General features: G+C 38.0%; 2 protein-coding genes across 2 annotated transcripts; both read right to left on the bottom strand.

The window, feature by feature from the left end:
- Nucleotides 1-1,319: 1,319 nt before the first annotated feature.
- Nucleotides 1,320-9,574, bottom strand: sars1 (seryl-tRNA synthetase 1). The gene is made up of 11 exons (XM_017694194.2): nt 9,439-9,574; nt 7,890-7,960; nt 7,280-7,360; nt 6,760-6,918; nt 5,096-5,239; nt 4,391-4,546; nt 3,903-4,124; nt 3,584-3,713; nt 2,778-2,935; nt 2,501-2,630; nt 1,320-2,176 (listed from the first exon to the last, which is right to left on the bottom strand). Exons 1-11 carry the CDS (start codon nt 9,572-9,574, stop codon nt 2,016-2,018), a joined length of 1,548 nt encoding a protein of 515 aa, XP_017549683.1. The 3' UTR covers nt 1,320-2,015.
- Nucleotides 9,575-12,795: 3,221 nt separating this feature from the next.
- Nucleotides 12,796-27,584, bottom strand: si:ch211-207e14.4 (interleukin-17 receptor D). The gene is made up of 12 exons (XM_017694196.2): nt 27,312-27,584; nt 25,764-25,848; nt 22,408-22,566; nt 21,829-21,947; nt 21,386-21,509; nt 21,129-21,167; nt 18,729-18,874; nt 18,436-18,510; nt 17,681-17,747; nt 16,798-16,944; nt 15,576-15,748; nt 12,796-14,650 (listed from the first exon to the last, which is right to left on the bottom strand). The coding sequence occupies exons 1-12, from the start codon at nt 27,423-27,425 to the stop codon at nt 14,162-14,164; spliced, it is 1,737 nt and encodes a 578-aa protein (XP_017549685.1). The 5' UTR covers nt 27,426-27,584; the 3' UTR covers nt 12,796-14,161.
- Nucleotides 27,585-27,670: the final 86 nt, after the last annotated feature.

Raw genomic sequence — 27,670 nt, 5'->3', positions numbered from 1 at the left:
GAGGCGTTTAAGTATCTCGGGGTCTTGTTCACGAGTGATGGGAAGTGGATCGTGAGATCGGCCGCAGGCTGGGACAGGCGGCAGCAGTAATGCGGTCACTGTACCGGTCTGTAGTGGTGAAGAGGGAGCTGAGCCATAAGGCGAAGTTCTCTGTTTATCGGTCGGTCTACATCCCGACCCTCACCTTGGTCATGAGCTGTGGGTAATGACCGAAAGAACGAGATCGCGAATACAAGCGGCGGAAATGAGCTTTCTTCGCAGGGTGGCGGGCTACACTCTATTTGATAGAGAGAGGAGCTCGGTCACATGGGAGGAGCTCAGAGTAGAACCGCTACTCCTCCGCATTGAGGAGCCAGCTGAGGTGGTTCGGGCATCTGATTCGGATGCCCCCTGGACGCCTCCCGGTGGGGGTGTACCAGGCATGGCCTACCGGGATAAGACCCCGGGGTCGTCCTAGGACCCGCTGGAGGGATTACATCTCCAAGTTGGCCTGGGACTGGCTTGGGGTTCCCGGGAATGAGCTGGAGGAAGTTGTGGGGGACAGGGTCATCTGGGATTCTCTGCTCTTCCAACTGTTACCGCTACCCTATCTGGATTAAGCGGTTATCGACGATGATCATGATGGTTTTCATTTCCTTTTTGCCTGGATTTGCCTCCCATAGTATCAGGGATCATTTTACATCACAACCCTGATGAGAGGCTAACAGCACCACTACACGAAACCTGCTTGAACAGTGCTTTGCACAAACGGAAGGCAGCTTCTCTCAGGTAGAAAAATGTTGGTGTTATTATTATAACTTATGTTCTAGATTGTTTAAAATTTACAATTAGTAACCAGAACAACAGCTTGTACAGTGATGGTCTTCAAATCAAGTCCTAGATTTTGCACTGGCACACTGTTAAAGATAAGAAAGTAAAGAAAATCGTTCTATATAGCACCATGAACACTCAAATGGACCCTTTGCAGGCTTTAAGGGTTCTTTGCATCATGAAAGAGATCAGATTGATGAAGATTGTATTATTTGTAGTTATATATGTAAACTTTTTAAAAAGTTTAAATAGCACCAAAAGGAAAGAACCCTTGAAAAACACATACTAGTCTATACAGTATGTAGTATGTAGTGTGCAGTTTTGGGCACAGCCTACATAACCAGTTACACCAACAGTTAAAATACAGGAACAAAACTTGCATTCAAGGTCTGGGTAAGACCTAGTGAGGTCTAGTATAAGACATAGTTAGTAGCAATTGTTGCTATTTTCAATCACAAAACTACCAGTTATCCTAAACCAGTGAAGTAAATCAGAATTCAGTGAAACACTTACTTCCATTTTCATTTATTTTTATATGCCATCATATTGATATCTCTTACAAAGCATCTCAAGCAAGTACTGTACATTGGCCTACATCATTGTTGACAGAAGAGTGAGAAGTAGATGCTTTTCAACAGTGACATGACAAAGATGAAGATGAGGGCAGCTAACCCAAGGCAGACAGGTTTTCTTGTGCAATTTACCACCCAAATCACAAGTTGTGGTTTTGTGCAAGGCTATTCATATGTATTAAAGTTCATTTCAGGCTCCATTCCTTCATTTTCATGAACACCTTTTAATTTAGACTGAGACAAATTGGGATTTATTCTGACCATGCACTCAAATCTGCGCTCCCTTAAATAGAAGCACTCATGCAGCCTACCACTGCAGTGTTTTAGAATTATGCACATTACACTGTTCTGCTATTACCATGTATGTTCCCTTTGTAAGAATCCTGAATTCTAACCTTAATTTTATATACAGCCTTCCATTTTGCTTTTCAGTTTCAACCTGCATTAAGTGACAGATGCTGACATTTAAAAGATTTTAAAAGAGCGGAATTTAACTCCTCAGGTCAGGTTAAGTTGGTTCTCAACCCCAGTAAAGTAGATGTGTGAAGATGATGCATGGATTGACAGGCTAGGTTAATGAGATGAAACCGAGTTCTTGCAGACATGTCGGACAGGGTGTATAGAAGGGTATATTTAAGAGTCGTTGACGGACATGTTATCTACTTTGTTCTGCAGGTCAGTTTCACCGGCTTGCTGCCTCTTTTTTTTGCCTCCTTCCTGTTGTTTCTTCTGCTTTTTAGACAGATCTTGATCTATAGGTGCTGGCTTCACAAACTTGATAATTTCTGTCAAGCCTAAATAAGAAAACCACATTTGAATTAACATGCTTGCAAAACATCAGTTACACAAAACTTTCCCATTTGAATTTTTTGAAGTACCGATATATTTATAATGTATGCATTCTATCAGAGACTTAGCTTATTTTATTAAACAGTTGAATAAAACAAGACAAATCATTTCAAGGTCTGCAAGCATCTTCTCTAAAGATGGTCTGCTTAACAATCGCCATCTTCAGAGCTATCATTCTACTTTAGGACCATTTACATAGGCATTCCACTGGTCCATGATACCAAGATACCACTTGCATCAGCAGTTTAAGCAATTCGACCAATGCTCACCTGGAGGCATGAACACCTTGAGTGGCTCTGGAATGACAATGCCCTCTTCCGTTTGGTAGTTTTCCAGGATGGCACACATTACACGAGTGGTTGCACACATGGTTGCATTAAGCATATGCACAAACTCAGCCTTCAACAAGAAACACACAGCCGTTATCAATTATTTTAAATTACTCTACAAGTCTGTACACATTTTTTTTTTGACCAATACATTACACTGAGCAATCTGTACTGAGACTACTCTCAGCGCTAATGGAATACTAGCTGTAGATCTTACTTTGTCCATCATTTTCTTAGTTTGGCCGTAGCGGATGCGCAGGCGGCGGGCCTGATAGTCTGTGCAGTTGGAGCAGGAGACCAGCTCTCTAAAGGCCTGAGAGCCTGGGAACCAGGCCTCCAGATCCAGCTTCTTACTGGCTGCATGGTTCAAAGCACCTACCAGACCAAAAAATATATAATGGACTTTCAATAAATTTTTCGCAGCCTCATAGCCCCCCAAGAAGGGAAAAATATGTTTACTCTCAGCAATAGTGTTTAACCTCATCCTGTATGTAAATAATGTAAGTCCTCCACCCTGAAACAAAGGCAGAAAACTTGTTTACCTATTGCATTTACAGTTTTCTGTCCAGATCATAACTAAATAGATTTTGGCCAGATGCATTTACACTTCTCACTAAAATGCATCCCAAGCGTGACAAGGCGAGGTCTGGATTTACATTTCCACACAAAAGGCACATCAACACATACATTGTTTCCATTTTAATTCTGGTAACCTATTGTAAATATCGTTTCTCACCTTTTCCTACCAGTGTATTATAAACTGTGAAGCAACAAAAGAAACTGTTTAAAACGGGCAATAAATCATCCACACAGGAAAAGGTGTCTTCTTGTTTTTGTCTTGCAGCTACTGTGATCTAGTTTGGTTAGAGGTACTACTGTGCAGAGAGAGATTTAAAGACTGACATTACTAAATCTATCTACATCTAGCTTTTCAATGTTGTCAAGCAAAATCCAAATGTATTCCAATGTTGATGCAAGGTGTAAACAGCCAAAGTCTAAAATGTGAGGGAAAAGCAGACTGACCAGAGACAATGTTGACGATGCGGTAGGGAATTCCTAGTGACTGGTAAAATTCCTCTGCTGTTCCTATCATCTCATCAAACATCTCCCAAGACTTGCCATCATGAGGAGAGGCATATACAAACTGCTCAATCTAGGTAGGGGGAATTAACAGAAATTTATGGTCACAAGAAAAAAAAAATAGAAATAATGAAAACACATTGTACAGTTTGATGACTTATGACTAAATCAACACAACATGGAAAAGCAGATGTTGATTCTACTTCAGGAAAACAACTGACTAAAGGGGAAAACAAGCTAGTTTCATGTTTGAAAAACTCACCTTCTCAAACTGATGAACCCTGAAGATGCCGCGCGTGTCGCGACCATGGGAGCCCACTTCCTGTCTGAAGCAGGTAGAGATTCCTGCAAAGCGGATGGGGAGGTCCTCCGGCTTCAGCCATTCTTCTCTCAAAAAGGCTGCAATTGGTTGTTCAGAAGTGGCAATCAAATACTTCTCATCCACTGAAGTGTCATCAGACTTCTCACTGCTCTTTCCAATCACCTAAAGGGGTGCAGTTAAAAAAAGAAATGAAAAGAAATTAAAAAACACCTGAATAAAACAAAATAATTTAATACAAAAAGGTACACAGCCCCAAACTGATGACCAGGACCAAGCACTACCTGTGTATTTGACAAAAATACACAAATAAACTAAGATTCTAACCTAATTGGCTTGCCATATCACTGCAAAGAAATAATACGCAGAGAATGGGCCAAAATAAAATAAGCTTTGGACTGAAAAAATAAAGCAAAAATTAAGCCACAAACCTTATACAACTCCTCATCAAATTGGCTGAGCTGTGCAACTTCCTGCATGACCTCTTTCCGCATGAAGAAAGGTGTATAGAGAAGAGTATAGTTCTTGCTGTAGAGGATCCGCAGGGCATAATTAATCAAAGCTTGTTCCAGGAAAACCAGGGGTCCCTACAGAAAACCACATATAAAAAAGAATCAGTAAACAAACAGAAGTACCACATATTTTGTGCCAACAATGATATGTTTATACTTAATATGTTCAGTATGTGACTGTAATCATATAAACAGCAAGTCAACATTTTAACTGCAAGAGATCACAAGCATTTTTATGGTTCTTTGTGATGACCTCTTGCAGAGCCTAACTCAAAGCACTGGATTTGAACAGCCTCTTCCAAATAAGAAGGTAACTACTATAACTACTAAGGCATTCTATATGTTACCGAACATAACCAAACTTGGCTTAAATGCATAAAAGCCCCTGCATACATGCAACTGCATGACCTACAACTAATGTGCAGTGCATTCTATAAGGTCAATTCAAGCCTAAATACTGCAGTATTCCACTAATAAGAAATCTAAATCATGTTTTTGCTCATTGAAGAAATATGACAACTTGCGCCATTTGTGAACACAATAGCATGTACACAAAAAAGAAAGTAACATACAAGTTTAACACAATTTAGAAGATTATGGAATGGAATGGAACACAAAACCAACCTTCAGGAAATATCCTCTGCTTCCAGCAACAATAGCACCTTTCTCTCCTTCATATCCATCAATCATAACAACCAGGTCCACGTGAGAGTACTTCTTCTGCACTGTGCAGTCGCCCCAGGTGCGCTCAATCTTATTATCAGCATCCTTGGAGAGAGAGAAGCCCAACTGAATGACACTGATCAGCAACCATCTAACCTAAATGTGTGGTCTACAAGGCTGAGACTTCTGCTTGCTACACTATTGCTATGCTATGAAACAATTAGGCAGTATACTACAGACTCATGACGATCAAGCAATTAGTTCTGGAATGATACCTGACCAGATTTTTTCCAAATGAGTTGAGAGGGTCTGACTGGTACTAAAGCTGAACAAACAATTGTACCAAAATTGTAATCACCATTTAAAGCAAGTCAGATGAACAGCAGACTCCTTCCCACCCAGGTTTAAAAGTTTACCTGAAATAGCCTAATGCCTAAGATACAGGACCTATTCTTTATTAGTCAATGAAGTATTCAACAAATATTCAAAGTTTGGCAAACATACCACACTAAAACCTTCTGTGTGCGCATGTAATTAATTTGTATGTATTTATTTTTCTTTGAATTATACTTTATAAATCTTTAAAACTTTCTAAATAACTTATGTGTTTATATGATCATGATCTCAATTCTTAGGTTTAAGAATTGTGCAGCCCTATTCTGAACACAGAATAATAAAAGGTAGGAGGAGAAAAAAGGAATATGACAACATAGTTATTATGATAAAGCAACAAGAAACTGTAATTCTATAATAGGGCTCAGCATTTAAACATCACTTGGCTAGACAAAAGTGAGATGGACAGAAAGCAGAAAAAAGGTACGACTTTAATGAAGACTTGAAAGCTGAAATAGAGGAGATGCTACAAAGGGCCCATGGGAGTTTATTCCAAAATTTTGTTGCCACTATACCGAAAGACCTGTCACTCATGAAAGAGTCGAATAACTACCCATGGAAGATATGGAGCAACTCTGCCATATTACGGGTCAAGAACATGAATTGCTTTATAAGTTTAATAAAGAATTTTGTACTATATACAAAACCAGTATATCTGAGGGTGGGAGTGATATGCACATTTTATTTGTTGTATATGTGAACTCAAGCTGCGGAATTTCTTATGTACCATAAACTAGCAACGGTTTTGGTGGGCAGGCCGATGAAAAGAGCACTACAAAAGCAAAACATTATGAAGGTATCAACTAGACCTCTTCCCCTTTCCTGCTGAGTATGTAATATTTATAGCTGAAGAAGATTTTAGTCAAATCCTTAAATCATGGCTTTTTACATCTCTGTAATAATGTGATTCCATGAAGGGAAAAATATGCTAAATGCAAATCAACCCTTCTCCAAAATTTAAGAGCTGCTTCCAGTTAGGTGGTTCAACAAGCCCAGACAACATGGCGTCTATAGCGAAAGTATGTAACCGCTCACTTTGAAGGTTGAACTAGAACGACCGGTTTTCTCCTCCTATATCTCTTAGTACACACTGCATTCATTTAGCTAACTGATTTGCACTTAACCACTTCAAATATTGTCTTTGGTAAAATGAAAGAGAAAACTATATAATGAAACTAAATTGAAGAGTCACATGCTTGCCATATTTGACGTGACTGTTGGCTAAATCTTACCTCATCATTGCTAATAGGAACAGAGGGGTGCAGGAGGTTGCCTATCTCTCTCAGGTACTCAAAGCGTTCTGCCTCCAACTTCAACCTTTCACTATCCAATTTGTGAATAGCTTCATCCACCAACACCCGAACCTTCTTAATCTGAGTCACTGTCAGTGTCTGCCAGAGAAAACACATACAAAGGTAAAGACTGTGCACCAAATGGAAAGAGAAGTGTTATAGATAAATCACTGCAAACGTCTTGGGACTATCTTTGTTGTTAGTGTGTTACATAAGAGAAATAATAAAATAAAAAAAACTTTCAGTTTTGTATTACCTTAGTATTATCAATGGAATGTGTGTTTAAAAAACAAACAAGAAGCAGTACACCACACAGATATTCACAATATGTCAAAGCAAGAGAATATAAAAAAAAAATCTATAAACAAAATACTGAAAGACAAAACTTTCATTCAATGCAGTGCCTGCAAAAATGTAGTTGTGTAATGTGTATTTACACACTTAAAAATATCAGTCTTACTGATAATGTGTCTGCTGTGAGAGCTTCCAGGTTTTGGGCCTCCTCTGGGAGAGTGTCTTCATCTCCAACAGGCTCCTTCTTCTTCTCACGGCAAAAGCAAACAGTTAAACAATATCAATATGAAACATGAATAAAATAACAAAGCATAAGGTGCAAGTGCAACACTAACCCATGTTTCCAGTGCCCAAACCAAGCAGTCAAAAGTTAAACGTCATAAGCCTGCACTGCCTAAACAACTGTGTCAGCAGACAAGTTTGTTTGATACTGCTGTGCATTATGTAGCTCAAGTTGACAGCTGTAATGCACAAAGTCTTGGCATAAACCTCTCCTGAGCATGTCAAATAAACATGTCAAACAAGGTCATGAATTCTGTGAATGCTCTATTACAGGTGTTATTTTAGAATGTCTGAATCCATTACAATTGATTATAATAGTATTTACCAAAGAATGTCATTTCTTTGAGAAAATAAACATTTTAGGCTATTTTGTAAAAATACTGAACACACACCAGCAGGAACACGGCTAACGCTTATTTAATTCAAGATAGTAAGGCATACAATGAGAGCAACATTTCTTTATACAACAGTATCTCTCTAAGACTGTTACTTACCTTCATTTTCTCACCGATGGACTTGCTGCATAAATTCTTTGCCTTGTTGAGATTATCAGCGGTGAAGCGGCCTGGCAAAAAAAAAAAAAAAAAAAAAAGAGGATAATCAATAAATTGTTTGTTCAAAGTGCATATTCACCCAATTCTCAATAATGATTCAGTTACTTCACATATTAGATACAAGCTTCTTTAACCTTCATTCCAAGCCCTTCATTTTCTTGCTTTACCTCACCAAGCTCCAGAATTTCTACAGCTCCCCTAGTATCCCAAATTCCCTTAGCAGCTGTGTGGCACTATGTCCCCCAAACAGTGCAGTCCCTTCCTTAATCTCCGTTTGACCACACTTTCATTTCATCTTTCAAAACTGAAGATTTATCCCTTTTCTAATTATCACTTTCTTGTACCTCAAAACAGCCAAACATATTCTTTGCCATTTCTTTCTGTTGTAAATTAACCTTACCATAAAACATACTTTTTAATGTTACTTAACTAAATTTGGTTAGGAAAAAGCCTTTATGAGATGGACAACTCTGGTTAATAGTATTATGATCATACCATATGATTTATTCAGTAAATAATCTACACACAGATATAATGCTATCAACTTGCCTCTACAGTTCTAAATACATCTCATATTAGCTGATATTCATATCAGATTTTGATTTGTTTTAGATAGTAACATAAACCAAGGAGTAAAATACTGATATTAGTTTTATCAGCACGCAAAATGGTGTGCGCAGAGAACAAGCTCATTTTCAGTAGTACCCTGCCACGCTTAAAATAACTGCAGCGAATTACTCCAAGCAGTGGTTATTAGCACATCAAATGTAAAAAAAAAGACACTGAGCAGTTCTGAAACTGATAAAATAAAAAAGTGGCAGAACAACTGATGTCAACACAATACAATGACATCCTTGTTAATTAGCTTAATAAGGTAACGGGAGCTGTTTCATATCTGAAGTTAAAAATGATCACTGAGGATCAAACGGCTTAACTTAACAGCCGAAACGAGCAGTGGCAGGACCCCCAGTCTGACTCCCCCTGTATGATTCACATCATGTGTCAAGCTAAGCAGCAAAGACTACACCTCCTATTTCATTCATCTAAAAGGATTGCATCAGATTGCACCGAGACCGGCGACGACATTATACTGCGACAACTCCTACACTTCCAACTTCTGTGGCTTGATTCTGTTTCTCTCTTAATATAACACAGGGTGAAATTTTTCAAGTATGCCTATTTTACAAGCAAACTATGACAGCTGGTAATGGCTGGTAACCTACAAGTCTTTTATTGTTCAACCTGTAAGAGGAGCTAAACGGTTAGCATGCTATGCCGGTACAAGGCAATAATGAACTAACTACGTTGACAGTTATCAGTTATTCGAAAACAGTTCCCAGTCAGGTGGGTTTACTGTATTAAGCCGCATGTCTGCTGCAACTACTAGATGGCTAGATAGCCAGTGAACTGATTCGAGCTTGCCATATGGCTGCGTGGCATCAGATAGCCGAGATAGCTAGGTTAGCTTAGCTAACAATGCGACACTCACACTTCCTCCATTCCGTATCTGCTTGAACGAGATTATCCACAAGGGCGACATCTTTAAACCTTTTCTTTTGCGTGTCCCTCACAATTTCTGGATCGCCGCCTTTGTCCTTCCGAAAAAGGTCGAGATCAAGCACCATGATGCCGCACTGCCAATGAATTCAGATGCAAACGGCGCAACAGTAGCTATGTAGCGAGAGAGCAAGATCCGGCAGAACAGACAAGGAGTGATTGGGCCGCCCATCTGCGCCGAGTCAGAAGCGTAGGGGTGTGTCTCAAATTGACCCGTTGTACCATGCGTAGTAAACTAACTAGGGCGTCAGCTATTTTCTAGGGTATCCCAATTTAGACATAATAAAAGTCTAGTGCACTGAAATCATCGTTCCCTAAAGTTCACAGTGCACCACAGAATAGGAGACGTGTGACCTTCACCGATCTAGAGGATCCAAGTTTTCATTGCAGTTCAAACCAATCGACACAAAAAAGACGACTTAGGACTAGATTTGAGGCACAACCAGTGGATGTCTAGTGGAAATTCAGCTTCTGCCTGCTTACACTGCCTCAGTTAAACTGGTACTGCTCAATGGTTAGAGCTTTCCAAATTATGCACAAAATGAGGCACAAGACTTTAAACAATAATACATGTTAAAGATGTGAAAAAACTTGAAAGTTTAAACCAGTCATATATTCATTAATCTCTGCCAGGAAAAAAGAGCTAAGATGTAGAGCACTGATGTATTGTGGTGATGGTTGCTGTCCAGCCATGATGGTGGGCAGCCACTGAAACTGCATAGAGTATGGCTCCCAGGCACTTTTGCCATTGTAGCACAGTAGGCGGATGTACGTCGTATCCCTGTGACAGGGACCTGTTGCCATGTCGTCTCTTTTGCCATCAGCAGCTGTTGCGCTGCCCCTTTTCCCTTTGCTTCAATTAGACTCAGCTGTCGAGCCCCACCACGCTGCTTCCTTCACCTTTTTTCACTGGGCTCTGTCTTCTTCGCCATCTGCATTTGAGTTTGTTCAAATGCCATTGGATGGCCCTATCCCACTTCTGACACCAATGTGTCCGTGTAGAAGAAAACACAGAAAACAATGCACAATTTTATTGTACAGGCACTTAAACAGTCAGCAAGAAATACTCAGCCCAATGCTACTGAATAAAAGTGAGAACAGCAGGGAAGCAGGTTGTCACCAACAGCCATACATTTTCACCCCATAATAGACACTAAACCCACACTAACTAGCCCACAATAGAATAAAACAGTCAACACATAGATACATATTAAACTAAAAAAAATGTTAGGAAGGTAGAACAGCAGCAACAGTACCTATTTTATCCTGGGAGAATGGTGCCTCTCAAGGGCTGCTTTTCATTGCCACATCTCCTGAGCTCCTCACAGCAGCACAGCCCATGGCAAATGCCACAATACAATACTGTGTCAGAGACAACCTTTCTTTCATTAAATTTCCAGTCAAAATGGCCGTGAAGCACAAGTTATTCATTTTTTGAGATATTTCCAAGGAGTTTAGATATAAAGTAATCCACTTGCATAAAGAAAGGAAAAATCAAGGAGGGGGTTCAAAACATTTTAAAAATACCTGCAGATTTCTTTGAAAAACTGACAGCAAAAATAGGAGCTGTAATAAAAGGTTGGATACATTAAATGTTGAGAAAATTAATATTATATTTTTTTGTTGTTGAGCCTTGTATGTAAATAAAAGGGCGATATCTGACTGTATGTTTTTATTAGGGCTATCGAAGTTAGCGCGATAATAACGCATTAACGCGATCTCAATTACTTCTTCTTCTTTCGGCTGCTCCCTTTAGGAGTCGCCACAGCGGATCATCTGCCTCCATCTTGCCCTAACGCGATTAAAAAAACAATAGCGCCGTTAACGCAAATTCTATTTGGCCCCGCGAGTCATCCGTAGTTGATGTTGAGACTTGACCGTGCGCGGTGTCTCTCATTAAGAGTAGAGGAGTAAGTGTCTGTGTTTACATGCAAAGATTTTTGGCAATCCGATTGAATACAATCGGATTACAGACTCAGACTGAGGTGTTTACGCTCAGTCTATTCAACAGTCTGATGAAAATCTTCGTTTACATGCGCGCTACAAGTAATCCGATGCATAATGACGCGCATGCATGGAGTAGCGCTTAGAGTGAGTGTTACTATGACAGCGAAGATCACGTGATGTCCAGTCAGCGTGAGATGAGTTTCCAGTTGGCGTCTACTCTCTACGTTCACATACTGTTTACTGGTATGACACTACAGGTCTTTAATGAAGTCCAACTTTGTGTAATTTATTTTTGTAAAGTACTGTGAAGTCCTATAGGCTGTGACTGAATACAACTTCAGCACAATTGAAGTTTTATTAAGTTTTTATTTTCTTTTGTTACACATATCTGAACTGAGACACAGCAGTATGTCTTACATTTGAGACTACAGCTCCCTAATCTATTACAAATCCAATTTTGTGTTTTGTAGGTTCAGTATTAATGCCTAGTTTGTGAGTGAATAAAACTCCCTTACAGTTTTCTCTTGTCCCAGCAGTTTTGAACATAAGTACATTTAGCATAAAATGTGTTCACCATTTTAATTGTAACATTTCACTTAAAAATCCTTATTTTCTATAACATTTACACAGATTAAAAAAAAAGTGATTAATCATGATTAACTATATGAAATTCGGAGATTAATTGCGATTAAAAATGTGAATCATTTGACAGATGTAGTTTTTATATATTTTGTGCATGAAGAAAAAAAGTTACTGTATTGGGGGATAGTCTCTGTTGTAATTCTGAATGGTTTGAATAAGGCTGTCTTGCCCCTCATTTCCTAGACAGATCAAGACAGATTTATTAGAAAGGAAGAAAGCAGCTGATTTTAAGTGATGCTTTTTTAAAACCACAACCAGGTAAATTACACCTCTGCATTTAACCCATTTGTGAAGTGAAACACCACACACACACACACACTTGCCTGGTGCTTAAGGACACCTCACTCATGGACTGTCCGTGCTGGGGATCGAACTGGCAACCTTCTGGTCACAGGGCCAGTTCCCTAACCTCCAGCCAACGACTGCCCCGTCTTAGTGTCCTCCAATGAAAATAAAACTTGTTTCTTTGACTTCTGATAAAATCTGTTAAAACACTGTCTTCCAAAAGAATGTGCCAGACCTGGGTTTGTAGCATTTGTTTAGCTTATCTTAGCAAAATACTTAAAATGTGAAGTACATATACAGTCAACTCCAGAAACAACTCCAGAAAAAAAGGAAAAATGAACACACAAAAAGAACCACACAGGCAATGAGTGAAATATTGGTGTAACGGTGGAGAGCGATGAGGTGGACGCATGTGCTGAGATAAGCGACTTTTATTTAGGGCAAATAAAGGGTTGTGGTCGATACAGTCCAGGTTCAAATGGCCAGTAGGGAGAGCACGAGGGACAGCCATGACAAAATGAACACAGAACTCCAAACAGACCAGAAATAAACAAAACTTTTCAAACAATACATACACTTCGAACAGTACATCCAACAAACATCAAACATGAAATATATCAAACAGCACATACAAACAAAGACCAGCAAACACAGGGTTTAAATACAAACCAGGATAATGAGGGACAGGTGGGAAACAGGGGGAAACAGTCAGGGGTGTAGCCATGAAACAAGAGGGCAGGACTGGGAAGTAAACAACAGAAAACAGAAGCATATGGACAGAACTGGGAAGTAAACAACACGAGCACATGGACAGGACTGGGAGGGGCCAATCGTGACAATTGGGCTTAAATAAATGGGTAAACCTCATGCTTTTATTTTCAAAAAGATGTGTGGAACAATATAAAGGTTTCCTTTAGTAACACACATTTTCATAAAAAAATATTCCAAAAATATTGGCACTCCCAATTTCAAAGGCACTCCAAAAGTTCCTGGTCATGGAGGTGGTGTCTCACTGTTGGTTTTGAAACAGTAAAATCCCAAGGTGCAACTGAACTTTACAGTTGTAAAACTGTCCTGTTCAACTGTTTCATGCTTTTAAAACATTATTATGACCTTGATTGTGCTTACTGGTAATTTCAACTGCTTACCTATTTTATTGTAGCCATTCCACGATCTGTGTAGCTCAACAATTTTTTTTTCTCATTTGTGCTGACAGCTCTTGGTTTTACCCATGGTGATTGATGACAAAGGGATTTTATCTGTGTTACCTCATATTTATACCTAATGAAAAATGGTCATAGACAACAAAGTTCCTAGACACTTAAAGCAAGAACGTATTTTCCCTAAAGGCACACATTTCTTTGGTTTTATTTATAGTACTCTTTAAGTATGCCAATAATTTTTGACAGAATAAACTATTCCAAAGACACAAAAGCACTTTTGCAAGAAATATATATAAAGGTTAATATTCATATTAATTCAAATGAAAACTGCACTTTAAAAAACATATGTTGAGGTTGCAACACTTTCTGGATGGACAAAGGTATCAATCCCTGAAACATGTCTGTCTTGCTGGCAAGATATTTGTCATTAAACCTTAGATGCGTCCCTCAAGAATATTCTTTTGGCAACAGTCCCTTATGCCATCTCTTAAAGACACATTTAAAGAACATTACCTTCATAGCTTTCAATACAAACTTTGCAGTCTGAGCAGTTTGTATTGGTTGTGTTATCTTGAGCAATTAGCTTATGTGGTGACCAGTTCTGCTATCAGATAGATCTTAGCCAGTGATCAAAATCTTGGCCTCTTGAATAGCCAGACATAATGCCACTCCAGCTGGGACTTTTAAGTATTCATTCTCTGAGACGTTCTCCACTCGCCTGTAAGCTCCAGGCTTCTGCAGAGCCACTGCGTGAAGATGAGAGAAGAGCAGTGGCAAGTCTTCAGGGAGCATATACTTTGAGGCCAGATTTAACATGGGTGGGATGTCTGCTTGATTTGAGTACTCAAAAATGGCAGTCATGTATTTGGAAAGATCTTGACCTAGAGCTTTGGCTCGGCACATCTCCTCTCCAATTATGGCTATAATGGCTAGAGAGGTGTTTTCTGCTGGGTCATCTTCTTCCTCCTTTCTTTGGTTTTGCTGTTTCTGGTTGAGACCTCTAGAGCAGATGACCATCACAAAGTCACTCTCCTTAATTTTTCTGCAGTACCATCCTAGATCCCCCTCCTCCATGATGTTCAAGGTATCCCACAGGTCCAAATGTACCTAATCAGGGACAGGGGTAGGTAATTCATCATAAGCTGGTTACTGGTTACTATAAAATAGTTCAAACATAAATTGAAATATTCTCCTAGTTAAAAAATTTGTAAGGACTACAAGATACCTTTACAAGGGCACTTGGTACTGCTTTGAGTAAGACCTCAGACAATGACCAAAACAATCATGCAGGAATAATAGACATTTAAATTCTGTAATATAATGTGTATTGTATGTTTCATCTAATATATAGTAATATAGGAGATTAATAATATTACACAAAAGTGTATCATATTGCACTGCTGTAAATGCAAGTGTGCCTTGCAGTGGCATATCTAGGATCACAGGGGCCCCACGCATTAAAAAAGTCATACATTAATCCATACAGGAACTGTTTACTTGCTATTGCTATGACTCAAGTAAGTTGGTGCTATAATGCAGACTGATGACTAAAGTATACTATCAAAGTTGTTGTTACTACCCATGAGTCTGGGTGCAAAATTGCATATGGAAGCATAGTGTCTCTGAACATTAAAATGTCATTCTTTCTACCTTTTTCCACACTTTATTAAAATTCACTGCCTCTTGTCCAAAACAAAAGTATTCCACTGTGCAATGCAATATATTCTATATTCTATATTCCAATAGTTCATATCTGCAGTCATGGTAGCTCAGCGACCATAGTAATAAGATGTCAGAATGTCTAAAACTACCAAAAAATATTGTTTCTCGTATCAGGCAGCATATTTGTGATGGGAGGGTTCAGCACAGTTCATGACTTCCATGCCAAAACATACCAGGTTCAACTAATCATGATCATGGTTATGTTAGGTATCATGTACACGCCAGTCCAGTATGTTGACACCCTGTGTACCTCACACACTTAATTGTGGGTATTTTTGGTTAATGCAAGCTTCTGTCCACAGTCCCCTACCTGAGTGGCCATGTGCTTTTGTAGGAATGTTGCCAATTTTAAGACAACTCTTACATGGGCAGGACCATCATTACTTGAGTAGCAAATCAAGAGTTCAGGGGGACGGGTGCTGTTGGTTAGTACCACACACGGTGGCTCCTCCAGGTGTTTGTCATAATATTCTTCAATGCTGTCTGGCGGGAAAAAATAATGAATTATAAACGTTTGTGAAGCATAAGATGTGTCAAGTGATTATTTTATATGTACACTGTATGTTTATGTATACAACTGTACATACAAATCAGTAGAGGATTAAAGAAACGTTATGCACAATAAACAATTTTTTGATGTTTTTCATGCACCACTTCTCTGAACATTCCAGCTTGACAATACACACACACACACACACACACACACACACACACACACACACACACACACACACACACATTTTCTAAGCCGCTTCTCCCTCAGGGTTGTGGGAGGGGTGCTGGAGCTGAAAATGAAGAGGAATCTTAAAAAATAAATAGGTTATTTATTGCTTTAATGCCTTATGTTTGTGTAAAGAGCTAAGTACACCCTTACCACAATCTTTTCACACTTGTCCCATCTGGCAGATGATACAAGAGTGTGAAACATTTTCTACTTTTTATCCCCTATCTATCCCTATCTATTGAAAACAGTTTCTCTCCCCAGGCCATCAAGGCTCTGAACACCGTGCATGCAATGGCCCACCCTCCTACCACAATGACACCTCAAACTGCACTGACACAGCATCTGATTTGAGAGGTGGTCCTAGAATATGCCTGACCCCTTTCCCATGAGATGGCTGCTAGAACATTACTGACAAGACGCTGCACGATTGCACAGATTGCATAATTGTACAAATGCACATCTGTATTATACTGGATATTTCAATGTGTCTCTTCTATATGAAACTTCTATGTGTAAGACACATCTATACATATATATGCATACGTTTTAAGGACACTTAAGTCTCTTTTAGTGACTATTGCTCAGTATTTCCATTTGCACTTGTTGCATAGTGTGCATATGTTCTCTTTTTATGTTTTGTTATACTTGTTACACTACAGTACCTCCTGGACTACAAGTTACTAAACAAACACACACGCACACACGCACACACACACACACACACACACACACACACTTGACAATAAACCCTTGAATCTTGAATGTTCAAACAAGAAAAAAAGTCAAAATATGAATTCAACATTGTCACCTGGTCTTATCTCCGTCTTTGCTTTCTTTTTTCTCAGTCTTTTCTGACAGAGGATAACAAAGATGGCTGCCAACGAGGCTGTTAGCAGAACACCCACAGAGAGTGTAAGTGCCAAAGAGGGAGCCTCCTTGTGTAACGCTGAGTACTCTGGGGAGTGAAAGAAACATCTTTCAAAACATTCTCTTGCTATTACAGTTCTGTACAGTACAATTTCTGTATATCTTAAGTGGTCACTTTATTAGATACATTTGCCTTGCATTTATGTTTATTGTCCATTTTATCAGATTCACTTACCAAATAGATGCACGTTGTAGTAACAGATTGCAGTCCATCTGTTTCTTTGTATAATTTGTTAGCTCCCCTTTACCCTATTTCATCAATGTTCAGGACCCCATAGGACCACCACTGAGCAGCAGCGCTGTATTATTTGGGTGGTGGATTATTCTCAGCACTAATACTCGCATTACCATGTAAAAAATTCATGTACCACCCTCTATTTATTTAGTTTGCGGTCAAAACAGCCATTAAGTATGTTTTTCAGCAATTTTCATAATCAGGAAAAAACATAAACCATACATTTAACACGATTTAATTTTTATAGACTTCATTCCAGTTTGAATAATTTGATGAAGAACTTGTATAACATACTTAATGATAATTTTCACAAGAAATTTAATGAAGATGGCTCTGACTTTTGCACATTACTGTAGATAATAAGTAAACCTGATGAAATGAACAGTGAGTGTAAATACAAGGTAGGTGTCCCTAATAAAGTTGCCAGGGAGTGTATATACATGAATTTATCACATAGCTTTGAAAGCAGTCAAAATGAATCTAATGTGTAAGCAGAATACAATTATTTCAGTGAAGAACTGAAGATTACCTTCTAAATTGTACTGTACTTGAACAAAAAACGTTTTCCTTACTGCATCCACAATATCTGCTGCAATCTAAAAGGCAATTGAATTGAACAATTTCTCATTATCAAACATATTTTCACATTATTTTGATAACACATGAAGTATGTGTATCACATTAAATGTTTGCTTCTGAGACTTTTGACCAGAGTCAATAAAGCATATGCAATATTTCCTGCTGGTAGTTTTAAACAAATATTTTTTTTGGATTACCAAACAAGATTTGTTGTATCCTGTTAGATTAGCTCCTTTGTTTAGCATTGAAAAATTACAGTTGCCCTGAGCTTGAATTAGTGTGAAGAAAAAATATATATTTTTGCTAATTTCTATCAGCATCGACAACCATATGTCTGTATGATTGCAAGCTGAAAATTTAGGTTTAACATTAGGTTTTGTCATTCCAAAACATGTTGTCACAGCCTTAAATGTACAGAAAAGGCAATGCTGTAAACTACATAAAACTACAAAATCCCCATTAATAAATAAATAAAACAAGTGTGTAATTTATTAGTTTACATTGTACTGCTGTCTCAATTAAGATGCTCTTACTATTAAATCATAGCTACCCAATAGCACTATAAGGAGCTCCTTTGCCAGCTCTTTGCTGAAGTATCATACCATTACTGTGATACACTTACTAGACTTCCACCAAAGACAAAACCACTAAGGCTAAAAAAAACAGTTTATGTCAGAAGTGTGTCCTGTTGACTCACTGACTCACCTCACAAGTGTAATTGGTTCCTGTATGGAGATTGAGCAAGCGGTATGTGTGATGAGTACTGTTTACACTGAAATCCTAGAGAACCACAAAAAAGATGTTCTTTAATGTGCAACTCATTACATCCTGTTATAACTTGTTAGACTACATGCTCACTGCACGTCATCTTTGTATCTTATCTATCTGTATTGATGATAGCTCACACAAGTAAACTATGTTCACCACTGAAATTGTTAGCTTTCTGGCTATCAAGGAAATTCAAAAAGACTGTCAACACTACGCAAGAAAATTTATACAGGATGAATGATTTCGTAGCTGCGCGAGCCCCCTCCAAAGCATGCCGAAAAGTAGCGACTGATGCCCAAGTTCTCTGGTGCCAGGTTAAAAGTCACAACAATGTCCTGCCTGTCCTGGTGGACTTCAACATGCCTGGGATACCAGTCTGTGAAAGTACAAGGGAAAATTAAACACCATAGTACACTGTATTTTATAATAGTATAGAAACATTTTAGTCTTTATATAAACCTAACACCACAAACAAAGTGGTTGGAATGGACAAAATGCAAATTTAAACTAGGTTATGAGGATGGGGAGTAGCTAAGTAGTGCGCTACTTTTTGTAGTTAGCTACAAATATTTGTATAATTGTAGCTGAAGCTGCTCCAGTTTTATGAAATATAGCTAATAACTGTAATGCCTACAATTTTTCATGTAGTTATAGTGAAAATTTTCACTACATTTTTTGCTACAGGCTTCAGTCAATCCACACAAAATGGACCACTGAGCGCAATCGTTAACTGGGCTGGTGGCAACTCTGCAAACCTGACTGAGTGCGGACAGTTCGAGCAGACGTGCGCGTGCCAGCCCCACACACTGATCACCCCTTACTAGTGGACTTATCTGAAAAGCTAAGAAGAGCTGTTTTGTCCTTTCAACAAAAATGAAACCACCTTGGGAGCCACGACATTTTATCTCCAGCTGTAAGTATATCTCAGTATGTACTGATGTTCTAGTATAGGCTAAAAATGTAACAAACACAAACTTACTTTGCTCTGCTTTAACCTTTAGCTCAGCTGTAGCTGCTTTTCTCGCATCTCAGGAAACTTTTCTGTGAGTTTCTTGTAAAATGTCTCTCAATGTTTGAGTTTTAACGAGGCTGCAGTCGCTTCTCATTCTCCAGCTTCTCATTCAAATTCTCCCATTCCACCTTAAATAGTGCCTGAGGTGCCAGATGGTACTGCTGCACCATTTAGGGTAGAATGAGACAAAAGTAAAAAAAAGTCAAAAGAGAAGCTGACTTCACTTTCGTGAGTTGCTGCAGATTTAAACATATGAGGAAACGAGCCGAGCGCTTATAAATGTAAATCAAGTCAATGTAAGTCAATTAATCTCCAAATTATCGATGTTCGTCTGTCTCTGTCTTTTCCGTTTAGTTATCTGCTTTGCTGTGTATCCAGCAGTCTTCAACATTAAAGTTTGGTGAATTAGCAGTTATGCATTAAATCCAGAGTTTAAGACCATTTATTATGAAAACTGCGGTAGAACTGTGTTATAAAATTTTCCAGCAAATGAGGATTATGTTATTTTACCTAAAAATCTCGTTCTGCTTTTGGAGCTGCAGCAGCTCTGCAGCAGTATAGAGATTATTCAGGCCTGATTCTCACCCCAAACAGAGCCAGAGTCACTGAGAATTTTGAGGCTTGTGTTGCTGAAGTTTAATAGGGACTCTGAATGTCATGTCTGTTCATACACCAATTACAATTATGCTGATTGTTCATGTTATCAGCTCCCCTTACTATATAGGTGCACATTATAGTTCTACAATTACAGACTGTAGTCCATCTGTTTCTCTGCATACTTTGTTAGCCCCCTTTTACCCTGTTCTTCAATAGTCAGGACCCCCATGGACCCTCACAGAGCAGATATTTAAAAACTCCAGTAGCACGGCTGTGTCTGATCTACTCATACCAGCACAACACACCACCACCATATCAGTGTTGGTGTTCTCAGCACTGCAGTAACACTGACTAGTCTTAATTTTTGTTGGATATCACTCCTTTGGTTATATAAGTTTGATTGTTGGTTACACTTAAACTCACTTTTTCGCGATCTTTTTGTACATTTGGAGCTTTTCAACTGTATGTTTCTTTCTGGGCTTGTTTGGTGTGTCAGGTAGAGATTCACAAACATTGTGCACTACCTTTCAAAAAGTAGCTAAAAAGTAGCCTCTACTTTTTCTGGAAAAGTAGCTAAATTGTATCTAGCTACAAATTTGGCAAAGGTAGCTACAAACTAGCTAACTACAATTTTTTCAGTAGCTATCCCAACCCTGGTTATAAGAAATATTTTTAAAAATCTTTTTACCAATTGTTTGATATTAAAAAATAAAACAGCTGATAAAAATACATTCATAAAATATGATAATGATATAATGGTCTGGCATCCAATCATACGATCAGTTAAGTAGTAACAACACAGAGATTGTTGTGGTTTACAGGCTCTCGAAAGTCTTTTTATGATATTCGCTGTTGTTCAGTGTTTATGAGTTAGTGATACCATGAAATACTCAGAAAAGTGGCATGGCATAATATGATGATTACAACATATTGTCATTTTGCCTTTTAAAAACAACAATGTGCATAAATAAGGAGCATTCAATTTAAACCTTCGTATAAACAATGACCATGATCAACTTACCTTTTTTACAATGTTCCAATGTGTTTTTCTCAGGGCATGCTGTGAAAACGCAAACATGAGTAAATTACTCACTGGTTGGACTGATTTTACTGCAGTCATCACAAGAATATGTTTTTCTCATGAACGTGTAATGTGTCCAGTGCTGTAACCATTTATCAATACTGACACTGCTAAAGGCTGATGGATCATTTGGAGACAGACATAATGATCAACCAGATGTGAGTAAGTGTCTGTTTTTTATGTAGGAGAACACTTACTGCGTGTGAAGAACAGTTTACTATGGTAGAATTTGTCCCACAGTTCGGGAACAGGGAGGGCCATCACAGTCACAGCGTACTGGGCACCCAGAGAGAGATGTGAGAATGAATCTGAGTAATACACCTTCAAAACCAAAAGGGAAAAAAGACAAGTTCACTCTCAAACTCCTGCTTAAGAATTTTTTTATGAATTAATAAGTTTAGTTATGGGCACATAACTCAATAAACTGGTTTTGTGCATTTCAATTCTTTCTTTACTTTTATACACAAAAATTACAAAATAATCTGTTTATTTTATTTGTAGGCTTTTGTTCAGAATGTCAAATGTAGCACTAATAAACCATCAAGTATTTCTCTAATTCGATTTACAGTAAAAACAAACATCTGTTCTTAATAAACATAGGGTGGTAAGTTATGAAGTCATTATGAAGACGTTGCCGTACCCTGTGAACATGTGCAGCGGAGAGCGACAGATTGTTTTGAATGAGGAAAAGCTGACAGGAGATCTGAGTGCCACCCAAAGCCTGCAGGGTAACTTGGAAACCTCGAAGGAAAGCAACACCTGCAGCACATTGAAAACAAAGATACATGCACTTTATGGCCAAAAGTATGTGGACATCCTTCATACTGTCTGTGTTCAGGTATCTCAGTCACAGTTGTTGGTAAGGGGTGCATAAAATCAAACACCTAGCCCTGCCAGTCTCCATAGACAAACACTGGCAGTTGAATGGGATGTCTTGAAGAGCTCAAAGACTGTAAACTGCATGATATTGTGGTGGCATGCACTTGTCTCAGTATTTCCAACAGGATTGCAAGGCATCAACAGTCCACCAAGTCCTCAAAGGTAACTGTCCTAACACTGTCATTAATAAATTAATTAATTAATGATAATTAACAATGAAAGCAAATTATATTGTGCAAACTTTGAAATACTATATATAACACTAATACTAATATTTTTTTCATAATTATAATTTTAAGCAAATTAAGGAAAATGAATGTTGTTTTTTCTTTATTATTACCATATTGGCTTGGGCTCCAGGACACAACAACAGTGTCATATTTAGAGTCTGGATCATCCACAAACTTGATAGTCACGTTCTGCGGAGCATGTACGTAGTGCTGGCAGATCTCAGGTTGCTGTTGCCCTAAAAAAGATTGACATGGCCATGGCACGCAGCCTAGCCCAGCATAAAACGTTAGTACTGTAGGCTGTGTGCAAATATGAAGGATCTCATGCATATTTAATTGTATTAAATATCTGCTGGACAGTAACAACATATTTCCCTTTCCCTGTGGTTTTAGTCAGCATAATTAGTTTAAGTCTGGGCACCTCTTTGCTTTGTTGATTTTCTAAGTGAAATAACTACACACTTATGCAACATTTAATGCATAATCACTGTTTGTTTGCTGTATTTAACATGACATAAACACAAAATATAGCATTGTGTAAAAGATATCCTGTGTAAAAAGTTCTGGCACATTTTACATATTACATTTGTTTTTTTCCTGTGTGAACCCAGAAAATGTGCACTACATTGTGCAAAACTGATATATTTAAGTTTATTTCCTGCATGTTAACCAACAAAACATGTACATTTGACCAGGAGTGTTCAAACCTTTGCATACAACTGTAGTGAAATTGCTGTCAAAAACCTGAAATTTCACTGGTATATGTGATGGATTTGATTCAGAAAAATTAACATTGACACTGACATACGTCCTGACACATAAATAAGAGGAAGTATTGTTTTCTCTTAAAGCTTTCAGATTAAAAAGAATTACCCAGAAAGCACTCTAAAAGCCAACAGCTTTTCCACTGAGGCTATGCTCTTCACCCCACATCCTCTGTCAGAATACAGACATGTGCTTAAGTAAACTATGCTTTATTTTTTCCTTGTACTTCCTTAGTAAATTCTACAGACTGACACAGAGTATCATTTAACTTTCTTCTAAACTTTTGTAAAACAATGTTTCAGGCATCAAGCAACATATTTGTAATCATTTCTGGTAATAATTTTCTGTGAGGTAGCTTTTATTAAATGCTTTGAATGTCTAGTTTCTATCACCAACACTGAGAGCAATTTTGACTTGGTACATTTCTCTAAATGCTGCATTTTACATCTGGCCACTCTGGATCTTAATGATTTAAATATGCAGTTTGAAAAGTAAGTTTTGTTAAATTATTCTTTGAATTAATGTATGGAAGCATATAAGTATCTATGTATACATGTATAGATATATGGAGAGTTTGTTAACAATGACAAATATGATACAATACTTTTTTCTTTTTATTACAGAATTTACAAAGCTTACAATAAATAGCAGGTAAAATGCAGGTAAATATTTATGCATGACATAAATTAAAGCAGTTTATAATAAGGTTTTAAACTGTGCATATGTATATTTATACATGTTTTTGATGTTCTACCTCAGAAAATGTCAGAATAACAATATAAGTATAACTGTAAGTGCAACTCTGTTTCCTATAAAGTTGGGATGCTGTGCAAAATGTAAATAAAAACAGAATGAAATGATGTGCAAATCATGTATATGCTATATTTATCTGAAAATAATATGACAGCATATCAGTTGAAACTAAGAATTTTTCATTGTTTTTTTTTGATGGCCAAAAAATTGTCATTTTGAATTTGATACCTGCAACACATTTAAAAAAAAATTGGGACAGGGCAATAAAAGGATGGTAAAGTAAAAAAACACCTGGTGGAACATTTCATAACTAATTAGTTTAATTGGCAACAGGCCAATAACATGATGAATGAATATAAAAAGAGCATCTTGGTGTGTTTCAGAAGTAAAGATGGGGAGGAGTTCACCACTCTGTGAAAGACTGTGTGGGCAAATAACAAATGTGCAACAATTCAAGAATACTTTCATTCTCAAAATTTGCAAAGAAAAGTGCAAAGAAAAGGTAGGAGACCAATACTGATCGGCCGTGATCTTTGGGACCTCAGGCAGCACTGCATTAAAAACAAACACAATTCTGTAGTGGAAATCATTGCATGAGCTTAGGAACACTTCCGTGTTGTCAGTGAACCACAAAAAAAAAAGTTCTCCCAAAACCTCTACCATGCAAAGAAGAAACCAGATATAAACAGGATCCAGAAATGCTGCTGCCTTCTCTGGGCTTGAGTATCACTTGGACAACCAGCAGTTCAGCAGCCATAACCTGCTGTAGATTTCAACATGGCACCGAAATCTACAGCATGTTATGGTTGCTGAACTGATGTTTGTCCTAGTAGTGCTCAGAAAACAATGTGGGATTTGTAAACAATTGGTCTGGCATGGCTGGTCTTTTGAGTCAAAATGGTATCCACCCTTCATGGGAGGGTGCTGCTCTCATTTCATGTAACATAGCTCGTAGTCTCTCAGATAGCTGTCAGTGTAGGACAGTCAGTCGCTGACAAACCAGGGCCGAGGCCAGACAGCAGACATACAGACTAAACTGACCATCTGCGAGCTGCCTTGAGACGCCACATAGGTTTCACTTAATTGAGACTGTGTCTTTTCCCTGAAAAAAACAAAGCATCAAAAATCCTCGAAAAGTTTGCTCTAGTAATTTGATTAATATCAGACCAATTATACCAGTTTGTATACTGGTTATACTAAGATGTCTTATATCTAAGGCCATTCTTGTAAATGAAATTATTACCGATAATGATTTTGAAGTGCATGGCACTTGTTTAAGCGTAAACATAAAATAACGTAAACGTCCTCCTTGCACATATGTGAAGGCACCATTAATGCTGTATGATACATACAGGTTTTGGAGCAACAACTGCTGCCATCCAGATGTCTCTTTAGGGAAGGCTTATTTCAGCAAGACAATGCCACATTCAGCACAATACTATTCTCCATAGTAAGAGTCCAGGTGCTAAACTGGGTGGCCTGCAGTCTTATGGAACAAAAACTATGACAAAGGAGACCCTGAACTGTTGAGCATCAGAAATCCTATATCAAGCAAGAATGCGGAAACATTTCACTTTCAAAACTACAACAATTGATCCCTGACAAGTGTTGATAAAATAAGATATTATGCAACATAGTGGTAAACATGCCCATGGCTCAGCTTTTTTAAACTGTGCTGCTGCCATCAAATTCAAAACAGGCGTATATTTTTTCAAAAAACAATACAATTTCTCAGTTTGAATATATTTAAAATATATTGCATACTTCTTTCAATTACACATAGGTATATATGATTTGCACATCATTGCTTTCTGTTTTTATTTACATTTTTCACAGTGTCCCATCATTTTAGAAAGGGTGTTGTAGTAAGATTTTTGCAGACTAGCTGGTAGGCCAATCAATAAACTGTCTGGGAAATATAGCTGAGAACAACCCAGTGTGATGTTACCTCCAAAGAGGCCAGCGGAGGTCAAACCAAGTGTAGACTGGACATCCTCTTTACTGATCCTGCAATACTCACATCCTGGAGTTCCCTAGGCATAAACAGGACTATATCTGAGTCATATTTAAATATACACAGACATGTAGGATGAAATTTAACTGTTATCTTTTCAAATAGATCAGCAGTTATTGATATTGTTCATTGTCGTCTGCTTGCTCAGTGGTAGGCTAGCAAAGCAGTAATCACTTACAAATGGTACAAGTGAGCCATAGCACCAAAGTGACTTCATCATTGAACTATTCTGTGCAAGAAATAAACATCAAGACTGTTTTCTATCAAGATTTTGAGGTCTGTACCAGGATAATAATTTCACATATTCAGCTGGAATATCTATTGTTTACAAAAAAAGATTAGCATTTTTGATGAAGGATGGGTCTAAACTCATATTCAACTGAGCTTCATCAGCTAGTTTATGAATAAATTTCAGCACATGCAGACAACCTATATGGCACTATAAAAATAAAGTGTGCCTGTTTAAGTATTGTTCTTCTGTAAAATAATGACTCAAACAGAAGTAAACGTACCTTTCCAAATACTTATGTACATATGAACATATGTACTAAGTATCTTGTACAACCGAACAGAACAACTTAGTATGTCCAGCAACTGCCAGAACAACTGAAACTTGCATTATTTTTTCATTTTGGGAAAATTAAATGCAAAGCCTCAAAAGTGAGAGATGTGACTAATTGCAAAACATCCAGTTGCTGCCAAAGTAAGGAACGGAGCAAAAAAATATTCAGAATGCACAGACTTTGGAGGTGCCATTAAAAGGTGCTTTAAAGGATTCTTTAAAGAACAACTTTTGGTTGGCTGTAAAAACTTTCAATATTTTGTTCTTTTGAAGAACCAACTGTTTTAATGCATAAAGCATCTTTCTAAAGTTAAGAATCTCTTTAAAAGGTTCTATGAAGGTTCTATGAAGGTAGAGGTTCTATGAAGAATCCTTAAATTGGTATTTGTTATAGCTGGTACAGAGAGAGAGACTGTAGGCTCCTGTTTACATAATAGAGAACTGGTGACTGGTGAAGACTGTAAAAATGGAAGTGATTATTACACATTTTCTTTTATTTAATTAGAAATTATTAGATATTACATGCTCCAATCTAATATTTGCACATAGACCGAAGCCTGCATAATTTAATACTTTTAAAGATTGCTAGTCTTACTCTGAATAGCAGAAATGGGACAACTGCTTCTAAAGACACATCTTTATATTTATTATAACATTGTGCCTTAAAATACTGTTTCACATATGTGTATAGTTAGTACATTTGCTGTAACAGCATACACAAAAGCAATGAGCTGGCTCCACCACTCCATCGTGGAATTATACCCACCACTAAGAAGCTCGTTTCCCAGTAACACTATTGATAGTTACAGCACAATTAAGACAAAACAATAAATTCATATAGTTTCAAGAAGAATCAGTCACACCTTTGTTGTTTAAACACTATTGGTAAGGTGAGCTGAAGTTAGAAAGAGGCAGCTTACCTGGCGAACGCACTGCAGCGTGCAGTTTCGCGGTCTGAAAGATGTCTTGGCCCCCTGGGCTCCCACGAACATGCTGACCAGCAAGGAAGCTAAAGCCAGCCTGGCACTATACATATTTCCCTATCCTTGTACTCTTCGTCATCTGTTAGGACTGAGGAGGTCTTTCAGAATAAAAACAGAAGGCAGTGCCTAAGAATGCAAAAGGGGGAAAGCAAGACCAAAGGAGAAAGAGTGACAGAGAGAGAATAATGGAGGGAAAAACGAAAGAGGTTGAAGGAGTGGTGGCCTGAGGCAATAGGTGTTTGCAGTAGTTGCCAGTCAGTCCGGGTATTTCTTGTTAGACAAGCAGCTTATGCAAT

Source organism: Pygocentrus nattereri, chromosome 9 (assembly GCF_015220715.1).
Source record: "Pygocentrus nattereri isolate fPygNat1 chromosome 9, fPygNat1.pri, whole genome shotgun sequence".
Taxonomy (NCBI): Eukaryota; Metazoa; Chordata; class Actinopteri; order Characiformes; family Serrasalmidae; genus Pygocentrus; species Pygocentrus nattereri.
The sequence above is the reverse complement of the archived record's forward strand: the minus strand, read 5'-3'. Positions and strand labels throughout refer to the sequence as shown.

Bases quoted from the DNA above. Each gene is read 5' to 3' on its own strand.
- sars1 (XM_017694194.2), bottom strand. From the start codon at position 9,574: ATGGTGCTTGATCTCGACCTTTTTCGGAAGGACAAAGGCGGCGATCCA. The intron at 7,961-9,438 runs GTGAGTGTCGCA...TTTTTTTGCCAG, and splicing joins AGATACGGAATGGAGGAAGT to GCCGCTTCACCGCTGATAAT. The intron at 5,240-6,759 runs GTAAGATTTAGC...TCTCTCTCCAAG, and splicing joins TTCCTATTAGCAATGATGAG to GATGCTGATAATAAGATTGA.
- si:ch211-207e14.4 (XM_017694196.2), bottom strand. From the start codon at position 27,425: ATGTATAGTGCCAGGCTGGCTTTAGCTTCCTTGCTGGTCAGCATGTTC. The intron at 25,849-27,311 runs GTAAGCTGCCTC...GTTTATGCCTAG, and splicing joins CGCTGCAGTGCGTTCGCCAG to GGAACTCCAGGATGTGAGTA. The intron at 21,948-22,407 runs GTAATAATAAAG...AATGTGCTGCAG, and splicing joins CTGGAGCCCAAGCCAATATG to GTGTTGCTTTCCTTCGAGGT.